The sequence below is a fragment of the Leucoraja erinacea genome, chromosome 1, assembly GCF_028641065.1.
Source record: "Leucoraja erinacea ecotype New England chromosome 1, Leri_hhj_1, whole genome shotgun sequence".
NCBI classification, from domain to species: domain Eukaryota; kingdom Metazoa; phylum Chordata; class Chondrichthyes; order Rajiformes; family Rajidae; genus Leucoraja; species Leucoraja erinaceus.
Window position 1 is genome coordinate 167,682,425 of NC_073377.1, and position 19,229 is coordinate 167,701,653.

General features: G+C 41.8%; 1 protein-coding gene across 1 annotated transcript in view; it reads right to left on the reverse strand.

Annotated features, from left to right (window-relative positions):
- Window positions 1–306: 306 nt before the first annotated feature.
- gab1 (GRB2-associated binding protein 1) overlaps window positions 307–19,229 on the reverse strand; it is a 316,599-nt gene continuing 297,676 nt past the window's right edge. The window contains exons 13-16 of the mRNA XM_055637022.1: window positions 15,311–15,410; window positions 7,281–7,413; window positions 2,487–2,615; window positions 307–1,118 (exon numbers count right to left, since the gene is read on the reverse strand). Coding sequence (XP_055492997.1) covers window positions 963–1,118; window positions 2,487–2,615; window positions 7,281–7,413; window positions 15,311–15,410 — 518 coding nt within the window. The 3' untranslated portion in view covers window positions 307–962. The remainder of the gene's footprint in view (window positions 1,119–2,486; window positions 2,616–7,280; window positions 7,414–15,310; window positions 15,411–19,229) is intronic.

Below are 19,229 nucleotides of genomic sequence, written 5' to 3' on the forward strand. Positions count from 1 at the left end.
AGACTCTACCCTGCAGAAATCTGCATTCTGCGCTGTTCAATGTTAAAATCATATCTGTAAACCACAGAGAGAATTAAAGTCTCAACCTGCCAGAGTTACCAACTCAACAAATATTAAGTACATGTAGTGCACACCTCTTCCCCTGTGGTAGTCATTTTGGTTAACACATTGTAGAATAAAGGTTTCGGAATCTGAAGAAGGGTTTCGGCCCGAAGCGTTGCCTATTTCCTTCGCTCCATAGATGCTGCCTCACCCGCTGAGTTTCTCCAGCATTTTTGTCTACCGTAGAATAAGAAAACATTGGCCTTTATTGTTCAATACTGGCAAGGAATGTGGGATTCTGTTTTTTATTTGCATATAGTTATTGATCGTGGTGATCTAAAGGCCACTGCCAGCAATGTTGCAAGAGAGATGTTTAACAATGTTTTATTAGTTCTATTGTAACTACCATTGTTAAGTCTATAAAGTGTCAAAGAATGCCTCATCTAACTTAGCTTAAATAACCTGGAATTTTAATTAAAAAAATTAGAAAATTAGTTCAGCTAAAACATACTTTACAGATTGGATATTTCCATGATTCAGACTAGAATTAAAAGTGAAGTTATTTTCTATATAAGGAATCAACTTCCAAGCGCAGATTCCTCCAGTAACTAATAGCTTCTCATGTACCAAAGTAACAACTACCATTGGCATTTTAAAACTACAATAACCTATTAAGAGTGCTTGAAGCAGACATGGTGTCAAAGATGGCCTTCACAGCATGGACTTAATTACAGCTATTGACGACTCCAACATTTTCCCCTTTTTGATGTTGTATGCTGCTTGTATGTAAAATCTCAAGTCACTTGATAAATTGATCGATGGCTCATTCAAGTTAGAGCATGCTGGCTAGAATGCCGTGAGTGGCAGGAATAAAAAGGCATCTCAACATGTCGTGATGTTCGGTTAATGGCACCATCAAGTCACTTTGCACTTTTAATTGGAGTCTCTGACTCAGTAGATTGTCTTTCATCTGTCCATGCTTTCCTGGTATTCTTTAGTGCCAGTGTTCGCTCTTGGTCCACCAATACATAATCTACTTTTTCATCTGCCGCTACTGTACCGGTACCATTGCTTTTCTGAAAATCAAAGAACAAAAGGGTACAGTGTTATCCAGTTCGTAGTCCAAATTGAGGCTGAGTATATCGCATTTTGTATTGTATTCAAATTTATTGTCATTGTCTCAACTTGAGACAACAAAATGAATTTCCCTTACAGGTAGTATCATAAAAATAATAATAATAATAATAATAATAATAATAATAATAAATAAATAATAAAACATATTAAAAATAAAATTGAAATTGAATTAAAAAAAATAAATAAAAAAAAATTCCAACAGTGACAAAGTTTTATCACATTTCCCAAATTTCAGCACCTCAGAACCCACACCTGAGTAGATATAACGTCGCAGATTTTGTATAATAAAGTCAAATAAAAAAATAAGGACTGGTCTTACAGTGTAATAGCCAAGAAATGTATCTGTGCATTACCAAAGAAAAACGCTCCTGTGCCAAAATGTATGAACTCTAAAGATGCTTTGGCCTTCAGCTCACCCAAATAACACCAGTACAATGTCATGCCCCAACTTTGTTTCTGGTGAGATTGCATTGGGCTGAACCTAAATTGGTTTTCTCACAGAGAACAAAAATGTAATGATGAAGACTCAACTGGAAAACTATTTAAAGGAGTGTAGTTACACAGACAGGCTGCTGCACAAATCTAGCAAACAAACCTTATGGTGTCTGACTCAAACTGGGATTCCAATAATACAGTGGTTTCAACACATTCACCTTAAAGTTTAGTGGCCAGAAAAAATCCTGTAAAAAGATAAAGAGTTCCCAATTCATCAGGTCAGAAATGAATGGGAGACTCTAAGAATATAGATATATAGATCATGGAAATCACTACAAAAGTATCTCAAGGAGCAGCAGTGCCCTCTATAAATATCTGGGTTTTATTAAAAAAAATGTATCTGGCACTGCAGACAAAAGGCCATTCCATGTGTGATAGAAAAATCAAACTGATCAAAAACGTGTTTGCAAGGGAGCCTGCTACAATGATTTGGGAGCAGCACTAACAAATGTCATTTTTTATAAAGCGTTAGAAAGTTTGTTAAATGCAAGAAGAATGATGCAGCCAAATTTGTAGACTTGCATCTATCTCTTCAATGCTTCATCTCCAGCTGGAGTGAGGGTTTAAAATAATAGGACAACTTCAGAGTTGGTTCCTAAATCGCAGGCAATTCTACATATTTTATTGGAAATTTGTTGAGTGTTACAATTATGTTTAATGGCTACCTCGCACAGCTGTAGTAAATTCTTTGACTGGATAGCACGCAAACAAAAGCTTTTCCCTGTACCTCGGTATATTTGATAATAGTAAACTAAACTAAAAATAACTTCACACTCTACACAGATCAGGTTATGAATTCTCACCATTCGTACCTTTCGTGGAGGTGTTGATTTTCCAGAATCTAGATCCAGGTCTAAATACTCGACTTGTTGTTTGTCATTTTTAGATCGCGTTAAACTGCTCCCGCCATCACTACATTGTAGTATTCCTTGTTTTATGCTCTGCAAAAGTCCGACAGAAATAAACCCAACATTACCATGGGAACAAGAACACATCATCATTCCCCCCCACCCCCAGCAAAATGTTATAAAACCTCCCAAAAGGTTAACGTGACCTTGTTTATAACATTATAAGAATGATTGGAAAATCTAGACGAACATGACTACTATCAGATGATACAGCATGGAAACAGGCCCTTTGGCCCAACTCATCCATGCCAACCAAGATGCCCCATCTAAGTCCCATTTGCCCGCATTTGGTCCACATCCTCTAACCATTACTATTCATGTACCTGTCCAAGTTATTGTCGCTGCCTCTACTACCTCCTCGGTCATCTCATTCCATATAATCACCATATTATTATAGATTAATTTCTATCTATGTTTATAAAAACAATTGCTTTCATTGGAATGATATTCCAGATCTTCTGTTTGCTGCTTTATTTAAGAAACACTATAAGTCATTTTATCATCTTGTCAGAGGGAAGATGTGGCTGCTGACAAACATGCCCCTTTGAAAGTGTCTTGTAGAGAGCATTAGACAATAGACAATAGGTGCAGGACTAGGCCATTTGGCCCTTGGAGCCAGCACCGCCATTCAATGTGATCATGGCTGATCATCCCCAATCAGTACCCGATATCCCCTGACTCCACTATTTTTAAGAGCCCTATCTAGCTCTCTCTTGGAAGCATCCAGAGAACCTGCCTCCACCGCCCTCTGAGGCAGAGAATTCCATAGACTCACCACTCTCTGTGAGGAAAAAGTGTTTCCTCGTCTCCTTGAAAAATGGCTTACTCCCTATTCTTAAACTGTGGCCCCTGGTTCTGGACTCCCCCAACACCGGGAACATGTTTCTTGCTTATAACGTGTCCAAGCCCTTAACAATCTTATATGTTTCAATGAGATGCCCTCTCATCCTTCTAAACTCCAGGATTGGTCAAGCAATCTGTAGCCCAGAGAAGCGGATCTATTCCCCTGGCATGTGAAAGACAGGAAAAGCTCACTCAATGAATGAAGGCAATTACAACTAGACAATCTTGCCTTCAATGGTATATAAGCCTAAACTGAAGTGGAAAAGTGGTAAAAAGGTGTGAGATTACTTGTATTATGGAACAAGTTCATACAGTATTTACTGTTATAACGTTTACTTCGGAAGCAGTTATTTTAAAGTTAAAGTCGCCTTTAGGAAAAATCCACCATGAATATGGTTTAGCTCAATTGTCTATTAAAAATGAAATGGAGAGTGTTCATGACCAACAGATTACTGTAAGGGTCAGGGTCAGGATAGCAAGTCTTGGAATCTGGTTGTCAAGGGATATCCGAACCTTGGTAAACAAAGAGAAGAGAACAATATGGTAGGGACAGAGCGCTGACGAAAATCCTCTCAGGAGTACAGAGTGTGTGGAGAGGCGCTAAAAGGGCAAAGAGAGGCATTAAATATCACTGATAGATGAGAATAAGGAAAATCCCAAGGCGTGTTAAGAATGAGGAGTTTACCAGGGAAAGAGTGGGGCCCATTAGGGACACGTGGGGCAATACGTGAGGCGCTAGAGGTAACAGTGATGTAATATCACTGGCAGGTAAGTAATTGGAAGCAATTCTGAGGGATAGGATTAATCTACACCTGGGAAAGCAAGAATTGATTGGGGCGAGCCTGTCGGTAGGAGATCCCGTCTAATGGACTTCAGTAAGGTCCCATTTGAAAGACTGGTCCAAAATGTTAGAGCCCATGGGATGGCAGCAAGTTGGCAATTTTGATCCCAGGAAGCGAGTGGGCAAGATCATCTCTGACCCCTCTCACCCTGGCCACAAACTCTTTGAATCACTTCCCTCTGGAAGGCGACTCCGGACTGTCAAAGCTGCCACAGCCAGACGTAAAAACAGTTTTTATCCACGAGTAGTTGCTCTACTCAACAGCCAAAAATCTGTGGCCTCCCTTTGATCTGATATTTTGTTGGTTCACATGCGTGATCAATGTGTGTTTTATCATTAATGTCTTATTATTATTAATGTTTAGTGTTTTCTGAATCATTCGTAACTGTCACTGTATGTCATGTTGTTACTTGTGGGCGGAGCACCAAGGCAAATTCCTTGTATATGAATACTTGGCCAATAAACTAACTCACTTAAATCAGCCTGATAATTGAAGAATTAGGGTGGTGGTGTACTATTGCTTTTGTAATTGGAAGACTGTGATCAGAGGTGTACCACAGGGATTGGTGACGAGACCCTTGCAATTTGTTGTATACATCAACGACTTAGATGTCAATGTAGGATGTATGCATGTGAAACAAAAACAATGGTACTGCAGCTAATAATCAGGAGGAGAATCTTGGGCTCCAGAATGATATTGGTCAGGTGGAATTTAATTATGTTTAGTGTGAGAATGTATTTTTTCTGAGGGGGGATCTTATAGAAATATATAAAATTATAAAAGGACTGGACAAGCTAGATGCAGGAAAAATAATGGTAATGCTATTATTGTTGGTCGCCTGGGAGAGCTGAGCATCAACAGAGACCTTGGTGTAGAAGTCTTAAAATCCCTGAAGGTGGCAGCACAGGATAGTGAAGGCATCAGGATGGACCCAAATATCCTTATTACTACAGAACAGAAAGTGCTGGAGAACTCAGTGGGTCATGGACAAAATAGGTGACGTTTCAGGTCAGGATCTGATTGTGCCAGGGTCCTGACCCAAAGCGCGCCTATCCATGTGCTCCAGAGATGCTGCCTGACCTGCTGAGTTACTCCAGCTCTATGTGTCTTTTTCTGTAAACCAACATTTGCAGTTCCTTGTGACCACAGAGTACATCTCTCCATAAACCATCACCTAAATGTATTTTTATATTCTCATCCCCACCTCTTTTGATTCTCTCCAGATCTTTACTGAATGCTTGTTTCTACCTCCCAGTACTAACATTATTCATAACAAGAGGATTTCAGTATAGGGGTAAAGAGGTTCTTCTGCAGTTGTATAGGGCTCTGGTGAGACCACATCGGGAGTATTGTGTACAGTTTTGGTCTCCCAATTTGAGGAAGGACATCCTTGTGATTGAGGCAGTGCAGGGTAGGTTCACGAGATTGATCCCTGGGATGGCGGGACTGTCATATGAGGAAAGATTAAAAAGACTAGGCTTGTATTCACTGGAGTTTAAAAGGATGAGGGGAGATCTTATAGAAATATATAACATTATAAAAGGACAGGACAAGCTAGATGCAGGAAACATGTTCCCAATGTTGGGCGAGTCCAGAACCAGGGGCCACAGTCTTAGAATAAAGGGGAGGTCATTTAAGAGTGAGGTGAGAAAAAAAAATTTCACCCAGAGTTGTGAATTTGTGGAATTCCCTGCCACAGAGGGCAGTGGAGTCCAAATCACTGGATGGATTTAAGAGAGAGTTAGATAGAGCTCTAGGGGATAGTGGAGTCAAGGGATATGGAGAGAAGGCAGGCACGGGTTATTGATAGAAACATAGAAAATAGGTGCAGGAGTAGGCCATTCGGCCCTTCGAGCCTGCACCGCCATTCAATATGACGATCAGCCATGATCACAATGAATGGCGGTGCTGGCTCGAAGGGCCGAATGGCCTCCTAATGCACCTATTTTCTATGTTTCTATGTAACCCGTGAGTTTGCATGAGAATGATTCCCTTTTAAAATGGATAAATTAAAGTATTATCTACATTGATAATACTTTAATCAATTGTATACAATTCAGGCTTAAATGACCAAATTGGGAAGAGTGGTTGGTGCATTATAACTAATAAATCATCTGAATAATAACCGTAGGATTATTGAACATTATCCTCTGTGTGACCTTAACGGAGTGCTCAGGTGTAGTTGACCAGAAAGAATACTACATGCAAAATCTTTTCATGAAAAATAAATTGGTTAATAAAAAGCAGCTGCTTACAGATATAAAAGCTGTTGTCCCCATATCTACCACCTCACCTCTTCTGTCCATTCCCTTCCCGATACTTCCCGTTCAATGGGTGTGATAGGGACAGTGCCATAAAAGGATTCTTCACTAAAAATGAAGAAACAGGAAGAAAGGAAATGTAAAACGTAAAAAAAAGGTGAAACCAGAGCAAGCAGAAAGCTTCGAAAGGACCACAAACACACAAAGCAGAGCCATGACGCAGAATAGCATAGATCCTGAGAAAGAGAGTGAAGGTAAAACAACTCTGGAAAAGGTAGCAGGAAGCTTTGTTGCCCTAAAAGAAGCAATAGTTAAAGTGAGAAGCTTCTAGAAGAAATCCTAAAGAATCAAAGAAAGAAGGCTTAAAAAGGACAAAACCAACGTGAGAAATCCCACATATTAACGAGGAGTCTTTCTAAATTCATTATTCCAAACTGGCCATTTTGGGACATAATGACATTCAATCTTTGAGGCAAAGATTGCTTTTGAACCACTTGTTCTAGATACAAATACAGCATTCGCACAGGCAACCAACCTTAAAGTTATTCAGTGAAAGTATACACCTGTTGTTAATAACCTGGTTTCTAATGAGAAGAATCATGTCTGAGAAACATTGTGTGTTGCTCTTGCAAATTCCAATTGTGAATGCTACTAATACTCTGCCCCTCCAGGGCACTGTATTCCCAGCTTCTCTGCTGAACCTGAAACATGATATCACTGCAATAACATGGATGAATGTGAAGGTTACATACTGGATCATCTGTGGAGGGTGCAGACTCCATGGCCACGTAGTTCTCCTCACTGTCCTCCTGTGAATCAGTGCTGGAAGCAGTGCTGTGGACGGAGGCTGGTCGGGCATTGACAGGAAACCTGGAGTGGCTGATTCTTACGAATTATCGGAGGAGGGAAAAAAAGCAACAGTCCAAATCGTTACACCTTATGTTCCTCCCGTGTAGAAGCTCACCATTTATATAGAAACACTATTTGCACATCATTCTTTAAGTTGGTGAGGTAGAGAATGAACTGATGACAATAAATCAGAAATTATGTTCGATTCATGACAATATAAACGTGAATGAATAAAAATAATTATGCAAAATAATGTTAATTTGTCTAATTGAATTGACATGCTATATAGAACTTCAAATTACGTTTTCACGTGAAACAGCTTTGACAATTAGGATAAAAGATGACAGATAAAATGATGAAGAGTAGCAAAAATATCAGGAACCATGGCAACAACTTGACGTTGAAGCTATGCTCAATATTATTTTAAAAGTTTAAACAAATCTGCTTCTCAATATTTGGTTTAATTTAATGAACACTAGGCAATGGTTACATTAATTCTCTGGAGCGCAGAAGGTTAAGGGGGGACTTGATAGAGGTCTTTAAAATGATGAGAGGGATAGACAGAGTTGATGTGGACAAGCTTTTCCCTTTGAGAATAGGGAAGATTCAAACAAGAGGACATGACTTCAGAATTAAGGGACAGAAGTTTAGGGGTAATATGAGGGGGAACTTCTTTACTCAGAGAGTGGTAGCGGTGTGGAATGAGCTTTCAGTGGAAGTGGTGGGGGCAGGTTCGTTGGTATCATTTAAAAATAAATTGGATAGGCATATGGATGAGAAGGGAATGGAGCGTTATGGTATGAGTGCAGGCAGGTGGGACTAAGGGGAAAAAAAAAATTTGTTCGGCACGGACTTGTTGGGCCGAGATGGCCTGTTTCCGTGCTGTAATTGTTATATGGTTATTATATTAAAACTGTGAAAATGTCCAATTTGTAGAATAAGAACTAAACTGTTTTGCTCTCCCTATAACAAAAATTAATATTATAATCAAAATGATATGTGTGAGCCACTTGTAGCTCAGTGCCATCAAGGAATAGTTTGTTGCTTCAAATTCTACTTCTGGGGTATGAGGGGAAAACAAACCCTAGGCTGCCAGGTCAGGACGGTATGGAGGGACAGGTGTAATGTATAAGGTGGCATCTTTCAGAAATCTGATCTGCCCTTTCAGGTAAGTCCAAAAATTAACTTGGTGCTATTGTGAATTAAGGAGGATTAAGGAGAATCTGAGGAAAGACATTCCTGCCATAGAGGGAGTACAGAGAAGGTTCACCAGACTGATTCCTGGGATGGCAGGACTTTCATATGAAGAAAGACTGGATAGACTCGGCTTGTAATCACTAGAATTTAGAAGATTCAGGGGGGATCTTATAGAAACGTACAAAATTCTTAAGCGGTTGGACAGGCTAGATGCAGGAAGATTGTTCCCGATGTTGGGGAAGTCCAGCACAAGGGGTCACACAGTTTAAGGATAAGGGGGAAGTCTTTTAGGACCGAGATGAGAAAAACATTTTTCACACAGAGAGTGGTGAATCTGTGGAATTCTCTGCCACAGAAGGTAGTTGAGGTCACAGTTCATTGGCTATATTTAAGAGGGAGTTAGATGTGGCCCTTGTAGCTAAAGGGATCAGGGGGTATGGAGAGAAGGCAGGTACAGGATACTGAGTTGGATGATCAGCCATGATCATATCGAATGGCGGTGCAGGCTCGAAGGGCCGAATGGCCTACTCCTGCACCTATTTTCTATGTTTCTAACATCTGGTACAAAGGCTTGAACACAACTTCAGCTAGGAGGATTGGGGGGAGTACACTACATAATGTGTGTCCTGTGAAGAGGATAGTTCTCAGTTTGTGCTGCCCCAAATGTATCCCTCGACCAACATCACAAAAATACACAACTTGGTTATATCTTTCACTGCTGTTTACGATATCTGTATACGATATCTGGCTGAATTAGTTGTTAAAACAGCGGATAACGCATCAAGTCATTACAATTTCATTGCATGGGAACTGTCATGGAATATCATGAATGGTGCAATTCAATTTAATACAAATTGTGCTGAAATTTCCCAATTTCCGTTGTCAATTACTATTAGATGAAATTTGTTGAGCTATAAATCACTGTTCATACTATTCAACCAAACAAAAAAAACTGCTTTTATAAACCATATAACCATATAACAATTACAGCATGGAAACAGGCCATCTCGACCCTTCTAGTCCGTGCCGAACACATATTCTCCCCTAGTCCCATACACCTGCGCTCAGACCATAACCTTCCATTCCCTTCCCGTCCATATAACTATCCAATTTATTTTTAAATGATAAAAACGAACCTGCCTCCACCACTGGAAGCTCATTCCACACAGCCACCACTCTCTGAGTAAAGAAGTTCCCCCTCATGTTACCCCTAAACTTCAGTCCCTTAATTCTCAAGTCATGTCCCCTTGTTTGAATCTTCCCTACTCTCAATGGGAAAAGCTTTTCCACGTCAACTCTGTCTATCCCTCTCATCATTTTAAAGACCTCTATCAATTCCCCCCTTAACCTTCTGCGCTCCAGAGAATAAAGACCTAACTTGTTCAACCTTTCTCTGTAACTTAGTTGCTGAAACCCAGGCAACATTCTAGTAAATCTCCTCTGTACTCTCTCTATTTTGTTGACATCCTTCCTATAATTGGGCGACCAAAATTGTACACCGTACTCCAGATTTGGTCTCACCAATGCCTTGTACAATTTTAACATTACATCCCAGCTTCTATACTCAATGCTCTGATTTATAAAGGCTAGCATACAAAAAGCTTTCTTTACCACCCTATCTATATGAGATTCCACCTTCAAGGAACTATGCACGGTTATTCCCAGATCCCTCTGTTCAACTGTATTCTTCAATTCCCTACCATTTACCATGTAATTCCCTACCATTTAATATGTATTTAATACAAAAAATCACTATAGATCATTGTTCATATTATTCAACCCAACAAAAAAAAAAAACTGCTTTTATAAACGTTTATATATATATGGAAATCTCCAGTAACATATATCACTGTACGATGAGGTACAGCTCATGGCTAGGTGGTCAATCCCAATAGCTCTCCTGAACAAATAAATGTGCTTTCATCGGATTGTCCCAGTAGACCACCTGGTGGCCAGCACAAGCATTCCAGGACAAGCTGCCTATTTCCCTTCTCAAAAGGTGATGTACAATTAAACACGAAGGAAACGCAAGCAAAAGGGGCCAAACATTTTTTTTTTAAATCGCAACAGAGAAATATTCAATAACACCTCCATATCCTAACCAACAATTATACATGTTGCACATTTCACAAAGTCAATAACAGATTATAAAAGGTAACACAAAAAAGCTGGAGAAACTCAGCGGGTGCGGCAGCATCTATGGAGCGAAGGAAATAGGCGACGTTTCAGCCCGAACGCTTGGGAGGGGAGGGGGAAGGAAATAGGCAACGTTTCGGGCCGAAACCCTTGGGTTTCGGCCCGAAACGTTGCCTATTTCCTTCGCTGCATAGATGCTGCTGCACCCGCTGAGTTTCTCCAGCATTTTTGTCTACCTTCGATTTTCCAGCCTCTGCAGTTCCTTCTCAAACAAATGATAAAATAAGCTTGTGCAAACTAATATTAGGAAAACGCCCCCATTAGATTCACATATTTCTTACTACTTTTTAGTTTATTCTCTAAATTGTGATTCTGGAGAAATTGCAGTTTCCCAAATATTCAGGCTTTACTATCATTTCTTTTTGCCATCGGTAGGAAGTACGATCCTATTTATCTACTATTTATGACTTTGACTGTGGCCTAGACAGTCGGTCAAATAAAGGAAACACAAAGACAGCATAGGCAGGGTAGAGAATGGAAGGAAATTGGGTGTGGAGGGACCTATCTGCCACATCAGGGGGTTAATGACTATCAGCCACTTTTCATTTAGTGGCCAGATTGGTGGAAGGTCTTATCCACCTCACCCCCCAACAGCCAATTCATTGTCAAAGCCGGTCCCTTGACAAGTCTTCTCACCCGAGGACTGACTCCCCTGCACTACTCAAGGACTGAGCCCTGCAGATGTTGTTTAGGTGGAAATGGGCAGCTGAATGCTAATCTTATGCAACCCTGGCCTTCCCCAGGGCTTCTGGCTCAGCCTGGGGTGGCAAGAGACCATGTGGTAGAGCGTATGTAGTGAATCGGGAGCTTGCGGGTCCCTAGTGGGAGACCGCTTTTCGGAGCTCCCTCAACGGCAACTTTTCCCGACCGAGTTGCGGGGTTGAAGGCGACCTGGAGCGGGGCCTTACATCGCCCGGCGCTGCCTTAATGGCCGCGGTACTTGCCATCGCCCGCCGGAGGCTTTAACATCGGGAGAAGAAATGGAAAACAGGGGAGAGACAAGACTTTGCCTTCCATCACAGTGAGGAGGAGATTCACTGTGATGGATGTTTGTGTAAATTGTGTTGGGTGTGGGTCTTGGTTCTTTTGTTGTATGACTGCAGAAACCAAATTTCGTTTGAACTTCTTTTGAGATTCAAATGACAATAAATTGTATTGTATTGTATTGTATTGGATTGTGGGTGGGCGGTGCGACTGATGTCACAGCGGCCTCTGCAGTCCGTCTGTTTTATTTTATTTTGTTGTCCTGTAGAGTGTAAAGTTTGTGGTGGGTTTTTGACCGTGTATGTGCGGGGGGCGGGGGGTGGGTGGAGGAAACTTTTAAATCTTTTCCCTGCACGGGGAACCGTCCTTTTCCCTGTCGGGTCTCCGTTGCCGTTGGGGCCTAGCGCCGTGGAGCGGCCTCCAACCGGAACGGCAGCTCAAGTCACGGAGCCTGCGGAGCTGCGGACCTACCATCGTAGAGTTGGCCGGCTACGGAGCGTGGAGAGCTGCGGTGGCGCGCGGCTGCGGTGACCCGACTCCGGTGGATGGTGACACCGGGAGCTCGCGGGTCCCCGGTGGGAGACCGCTTTGCGGGGCACCGGCAACGGCGACTTCTCCCGCCCGAATTGCGGGGTTGAGAGTGACCTGCAGCGGGGCCTTACAACGCCCGGCACGGCTTTAAATGGCCGCGGACTTGCTAGCGCCCGCTGGAGGCTTTGACTTTGACCGGGAGAAGAATGGACAGCAGGGGAGAGACACGACTTTGCCTTCCATCACAGTGAGGCGGAGATTCACTGTGATGGATGTTTGTGTAAATTGTGTTGGTGTGTGTCTTGGTTCTTTTCTTGTATGACTGCAGAAACCAAATTTCGTTTGAACTTCATTTGAGGTTCAAATGACAAATAAAAGGTATTGTATAGTATTGTAAATATGAAGCAACAAGCCCAACGTATATTGGGCCACTAGTTGAATGAAGATATGATCATAATTTATTTTTTAAATTAAAAAAAAGTTTTTTGAAATAGATTTTCATTCTTAAGTTCATTTGTATTTCCGTTCCTCAGCTGTATATTTTTAGAAGGGGGCTGTATGTCATTCCCCACCCCCCCCCCCCCCCCAGTACAAGCTCAAATCAAGGATGGATGCAGAACGCAACTGCAACTAATTGGTAGAGGGGGTGTGAACACCAAATTGCAAGATATTGCCCTAAAGATTTACATCTCATTTGGAATTTAAATTCTGCCTTGATAAATGTCACTCATAGGCCAGACTTCCAGCTAATTATATTTCTTAAAGCACAAGTATTTAGTGTTGATAAATGATTCGATGGTTTCCAAAAATTCCCAAATGGATCCCAAGTAACCAGTCTCTCTGTCAGGTCTGTTTACTCAGCACCATGCAGCACACCTTCAACCAGTTAGACCAGGTGCTTGCAGCAAAATACAAATGCTAATTTCCTTGCTATCAATACCCAAATTGACTGGTGGATGAGACATTCGCAAATAAACACACCCATCGTCACTTGTCGACTTCAAAATCCATTGGTATAGTTACATTTAAGGTTTACTTGTATAAACATTTAAGGTTTACTTGTATAAACAATCTAAGCTAAACTGAATGGAGAAACAGGTTTAGTGGAATCTAATATTAAGACTAAGTTTGCAAAACGAATCATTGTGACAATAGACCTGATGATGAATACCAAGTACAATTTGCAAATAAGCCAACCTTTGCCCACTGAAAATAGTACTTTAACCATATAACAATTACAGCACGGAAACAGGCCATCTCTGCCCTACAAGTCCGTGCCGAATATAATGCATCTCATAAAGGTTTGCTTTGTCACAAATCAACAAATATATGTGGATTCATATGATTTAATTAAACTGTTGGCTTTATTTAACTAAATTTAAAGAACCCAGGGTCCTGTAAAAGATGGCAAATAGGTTTATGCATCCAATCTAAGCAATTAGACACCCCAGAACCTGGACAGTTTCAGTAGGAGTTTAACCTGTTTCGGTACAATATGCTGAACAATGAACTAGGAAGTGCTAGGAGACAAGTTCTGGCCTGCACACATGACGTTCTTTCAGCTGATACCAAAATCAATGCCATAAATACACGGAGGATTTTGTTCTGTTGCAGCAATGCAAGGTCTTGCTTCTGCAGAAGTGGGCGCGGACTAGTACATCACGGCCATTTACAGTCTGTCTCCACTTTATCCCAGAGATCTCAATTAAGGGATTGGTTTATAATATTATAGGATAAATTAAATTTTGTAAAATACAAGATCTACATGAAGAGACAGGTAGTTTATACCCTTCCAGCAAAAGAACAAAACCATTATTTACAACATGACAATAAGCTAAAAAAAAATGAAAATGCTTTTACTTACTTATATAATCAAATGTATCTATTAAATAAGCGGATGTACTTCATTTTATCAAATAATCTAAGAGTATTTCATTTTTACTCTCATGGTGGAATTGCACTGTGCAAGAGAATAGAAGATATGCTGATCCAAAACCAGGGATTTAAAATATTAATAACTTCTTAAGGACGTCCTTCTTATTGTGGCAGTGCAGCGTAGGTTCACGAGATTGATCCCTGGGATGGCGGGACTGTCGTATGAGGAAAGATTGAAAAGACTAGGCTTGTACTTACTAGAGTTTAGAAGGATGAGGGGGAATCTTAAAGAAACATATAACATTATAAACGGACTGGAGAAGCTAGATGCAGGAAAAAATGTTGGGCGAGTCCAGAACCAGGGGCCACAGTCTTAGAATAAAGGGGAGGTCAGTTAAGACTGAGGTGAGAAAAAACTTTTCACACAGAGTTTATGGAATTCCCTGCCACAGAGGGCAGTGGAGGCCAAGTCACTGGATGGATTTAAGAGAGAGTTAGATAGAGCTCTAGGGGCTAGTGGTAGTCAAGGGATATGGGGAGAAGGCAGGCACGGGTTATTGATAGGGGACGATCAGCCATGATCACAATGAATGGCGGTGCTGGCTCGAAGGGCTGAATGGCCTCCTCCTGCACCTATTTTCTACGTTTCTATGTTTCTCTCTGCAAAGATGCTCCTGACTTGCGGAGTAATTCCAGACATTTATCCATATAGCTATTTCGTCAGTAACTTTGCAATATCTTATATTGACAATGAAGATGGGCTATTGACAGTGAAAACTAAGATTTAAATTATATTGGATCTTAGAGCTAAATAGGGGATAAACTATAGACTAACGGAATAAGATATTTGTTTTCTGAGATTAAATAGACCAAGTCAGGAGACAATGCTCAAGGAGTGAATAAGATGAGTTATGGCAGGAGAGGATACAAGTCTCTGGTGGATTGTCACCATGGCAATATATTCTTAATAGGAATCTTTGTTTTCTAAAGTCAGCAAAAAGTCAGAGACCTCCTCTAATATTATTCTGAAGTTTAAACCCGCAAGCAAGCACACAAATGGTTAGGAGTGCAATTCCTTCCAGGCCAACCTTATCCAAAGATTGCTGAACAAATGCAATGATAAGAGAAGCTACATTAAACAGAAACTTACTCTCTGGTGAAGGTTTTGGTCACTGGTGATCTGACTGGAGCTAATTCCTGCATTTCTTCAAATTCAGGTAAAGGTTTAATTTCCAGTGGCGCAGGTTTAACTGTGGTATAAAAAGTGCACATGAGTATATCTTTTATATATAAAGTAAGGTGTTTGCTGAGTAATATCATTTTCTTAAAACATATAAAATGTTAAACAGTTCACATGGAACATTTGCTATATTTTAAAAGGGAAAACTTTAAAACCCAAAGCAGTTACTAAGTAATTAACACTGCAGGTAGATGTAAACTAGCATTACTGAGTTCTTACAAAATACTCAAAATTAATACAGCAGTGTGATGATTTTTTACATTTTATTACAGTTTCAACTGTGTTTTAACACACGTTCCAACTCCTGACCACCAGAAAAAACATCTGGCAACAGTTAATTCTCAGAGAGAGAGAAAGAAGATGGGAGCCTCAATCAAAAACCTCTTCCTCACACTAACCCTGTCACAAAAAAGTCATCAAATCTCTTGTTTAAACATCAGTCTTTCTTCAGTTAAGCAAGTCCAAGTCCATAAGGAAATCCCATGATTTGGCTGCACTAGGCAAAAATATGTTGCATTTGTGCCCCTATCCTTCTGATCATGGAATGAAAACACTGATTTTGAGTCAGTTATATAGCACACAAACAGGTCCCTCAGCCCAATTTTCATAGATTCATAGAAAACAGGTGCAGGAGTAGGCCATTCGGCCCTTCGAGCCTGCACCACCATTCAATATGATCATGGCTGGTCATCCAACTCAGTATCCTGTACCTGCCTTCTCCCCAATACCCCCTGATCCCTTTAGCCACAAGGGCCACGTCTAACTCCCATTTGATCCATATCTCTCCATGTTCCTGTCCAAATGTCTCTCAAATATTATTATTGGACCTGGATCATCTACCTCTTCTGGTAGCTCGTTGCATCTGCTCACCAACCTCTGTATGAAACAGCTGTCCTCAGGCTCCTATTAAATCTCCCCATCACCTTAAAAACATGTCCTCTAATTCCTCATTTCCATTCCCTGGGAAATAGACTCTGTATTCACTCTATCTTTTCCCCTCATGATTTTATACATCATTATAAGATCACCCTCTGCCTTCTACGCTCCAAGGATTTTACATGCCTATACAATTGTACATTTTAATCTGAGAACTCAGAAAGCAGTAGACTTTACACACCTGAATTTCTAAAGCAAACCAGCCAACAAAACCTCCTTCCAACTGCAAAGATTCAAGATCTGTCTCCTGATATAAACCACACAATCAGGAGGACACAAACAATCTTCCTGATGTACTACTGGCCAGAGGATCTAAGGTGACGGAGGAACTGAAGGAAATCCACATTAGGCAGGAAATGGTGTTGGATAGACTGATGGGACTGAAGGCTGATAAATCCCCGGGGCCTGATGGTCTGTATCCCAGGGTACTTAAGGAAGTAGCTCTAGAAATCGTGGACGCATTGGTGATAATTTTCCAATGTTCTATCGACTCAGGATCAGTCCTGTGGATTGGAGGGTAGCTGATGTTAACCCACTTTTTAACAAAGGCAGGAGAGAGAAAACAGGGAATTATAGACCAGTTAGCCTGACATCGGTGGTGGGGAAGATGCTGGAGTCAATAATAAAAGATGAAATAGCCGAACATTTGGATAGCAGTAGCAGGATCGGTCCAAGTCAGCTTGGATTTGCGAAGGGGAAATCATGCTTGACCAATCTTCAGGAATTTTTTGAGGATGTAACTAGGATAATGGACAAGGGAGAGCCAGTGGATGTAGTATACCTGGACTTTCAGAAAGCATTTGATAAGGCCCCACATAGGAGATTACTGGGACCTTAGTGGGAAATTAGGGCACATGGTATTGGGGGTAGAGTGCTGACATGGATAGAGAAGTGGTTGGCAGACAGGAAACAAAGAGTAGGGATTAACGGGTCCCTTTCAGAATGGCAGGCAGTGACTAGTGGGGTACCACAAGGCTCGGTGTTGGGACCACAGCTATTTACAATATACATTAATGATTTGGATGAAGGGATTCAAAGTAACATTAGCAAATTTGCAGGTGACACAAAGCTGGGCGGCAGTGTGAACTGTGAGGAGGATGCTATGAGAATGCAGGGTGACTTGGACAGGTTGGGGGAGTGGGCAGATACATGGCAGATGAAGTTTAATGCGGATATATGTGGTTATCCACTTTGGTAGCAAAAACAGGAAGGCAGATTACTATCTAAATGGCGTCAAGTTGGGAAAAGGGGAAGTACAAAGGGATCTGGGGGTCCTTGTACATCAGTCTATGAAAGTAAGCATGCAGGTACAGCAGGCAGTGAAGAAAGCGAATGGCATGTTGGCCTTTATAACCAGAGGAATCGAATATAGGGGCAAAGAGGTCCTTCTTCAGTTGTACAGAATCCTAGTGAGACCACACCTGGAGTATTGTGTGCAGTTTTGGTCCCCTAATTTGAGGAAGGACATTCTTGCTATTGAGGGAGTGCAGCGTAGGTTTTCAAGGTGAATTCCCGGGATGGCGGGACTATCATATGCTGAGAGAATGGAGCAGCTGGGCTTGTACACTCTGGAGTTTAGAAAGATGAGAGGGGATCTCATTGAAACATATAATATTGTTAAGGGTTTGGACACGCTAGAGGCAGGAAACATGTGCCTGATGTTGGGGGAGTCCAGAACCAGGCGCCACAGTTTAACAAGTTTAAGGAGTAAACCATTTAGAACGGAGACGATGAAACACTTTTTCTCACAGAGAGTGGTGAGTCTGTGGAATTCTCTGCCTCAGAGGGCGGTGGAGGCAGTTTCTCTGGATGCTTTCAAGAGAGAGCTAGATAGGGCTCTTAAAAATAGCGGAGTCAGGGGATATGGGGAGAAGGCAGGAACTGGGTACTGATTGGGGATGATCAGCCATGATCACATTGAATGGCGGTGCTGGATCGAAGGGCCGAATGGCCTCTACTCCTGCACCTATTGTCTATTGTCTACAAGCATCTTTTTTTGAAACTATTGAACGACAGTAATGTTAAAGTTGACACACACATTCCAAATTTTCTTGGTGATGGAAATCACAACTCATTCCGAAATCTTCAATCTGCAATTTAATCTTTTCCCCCTTCTCTAGTCCTCCATTTTCCAAAGATTTATGAAGCAGATTCAATGAAAACTATTTACACTTGAGGTTTATAAAATGTGTATACGCTGAAGGCTAAACTAACACTACAGGTGCACAACCTTTTATCCGAAAGCCTTGGGACCAGACACTTCTCGGATTTCGGAATTTTTCGTATTTCGGAATGGAAGATTTTTAGCGTAGATTAGGTAGGTAGCGGGGGCAGCTTGAAAAGTCTGGAGCGACTGCCTCCTCCCCGGAGACCGGGGAATCATTGTAAATCATTGCATAAATGTTAGTCAGTTAGTTTGGAGGGATTTTATGTGGTGAAGGGGGAAACTTTAATTCTTAGTCCCCTACCTGGTCGGAGAGGCGCGGAGCGGGCAATGCCTTACCGGGTCGCCGTGCGGTAAGCTCCGGAGCGCTGTGGCTGCCGACTCCCAACATCGCGGAGCTGGGGCTGCGGGCGTCCGGCCGCGGGCGGCGCCGGTTGGAGCTCCGACCCCGGCAACTCTACCCCTGGCTGCGCGGCGCTCCAAATCCAGCGCGGCCCGCGGCCGGACGCCCGCAGCCCCAGCTCCGCGATGTTGGGAGTAGGCGGCCACAGCGCTCCGGAGCTTACCGCACGGCGACCCGGTAAGGCATTGCCCGCTCCCCGCCTCTCCGACCAGGTAGGGGACTAAGAATTAAAGTCCCCCCCCCCCCCACTTCAAATAAAAGACCTCAAAGCTACCTGAATAACTTTTAAGGAATAATTTACAGATGTTTAAGTGTCTCCCCGGTCT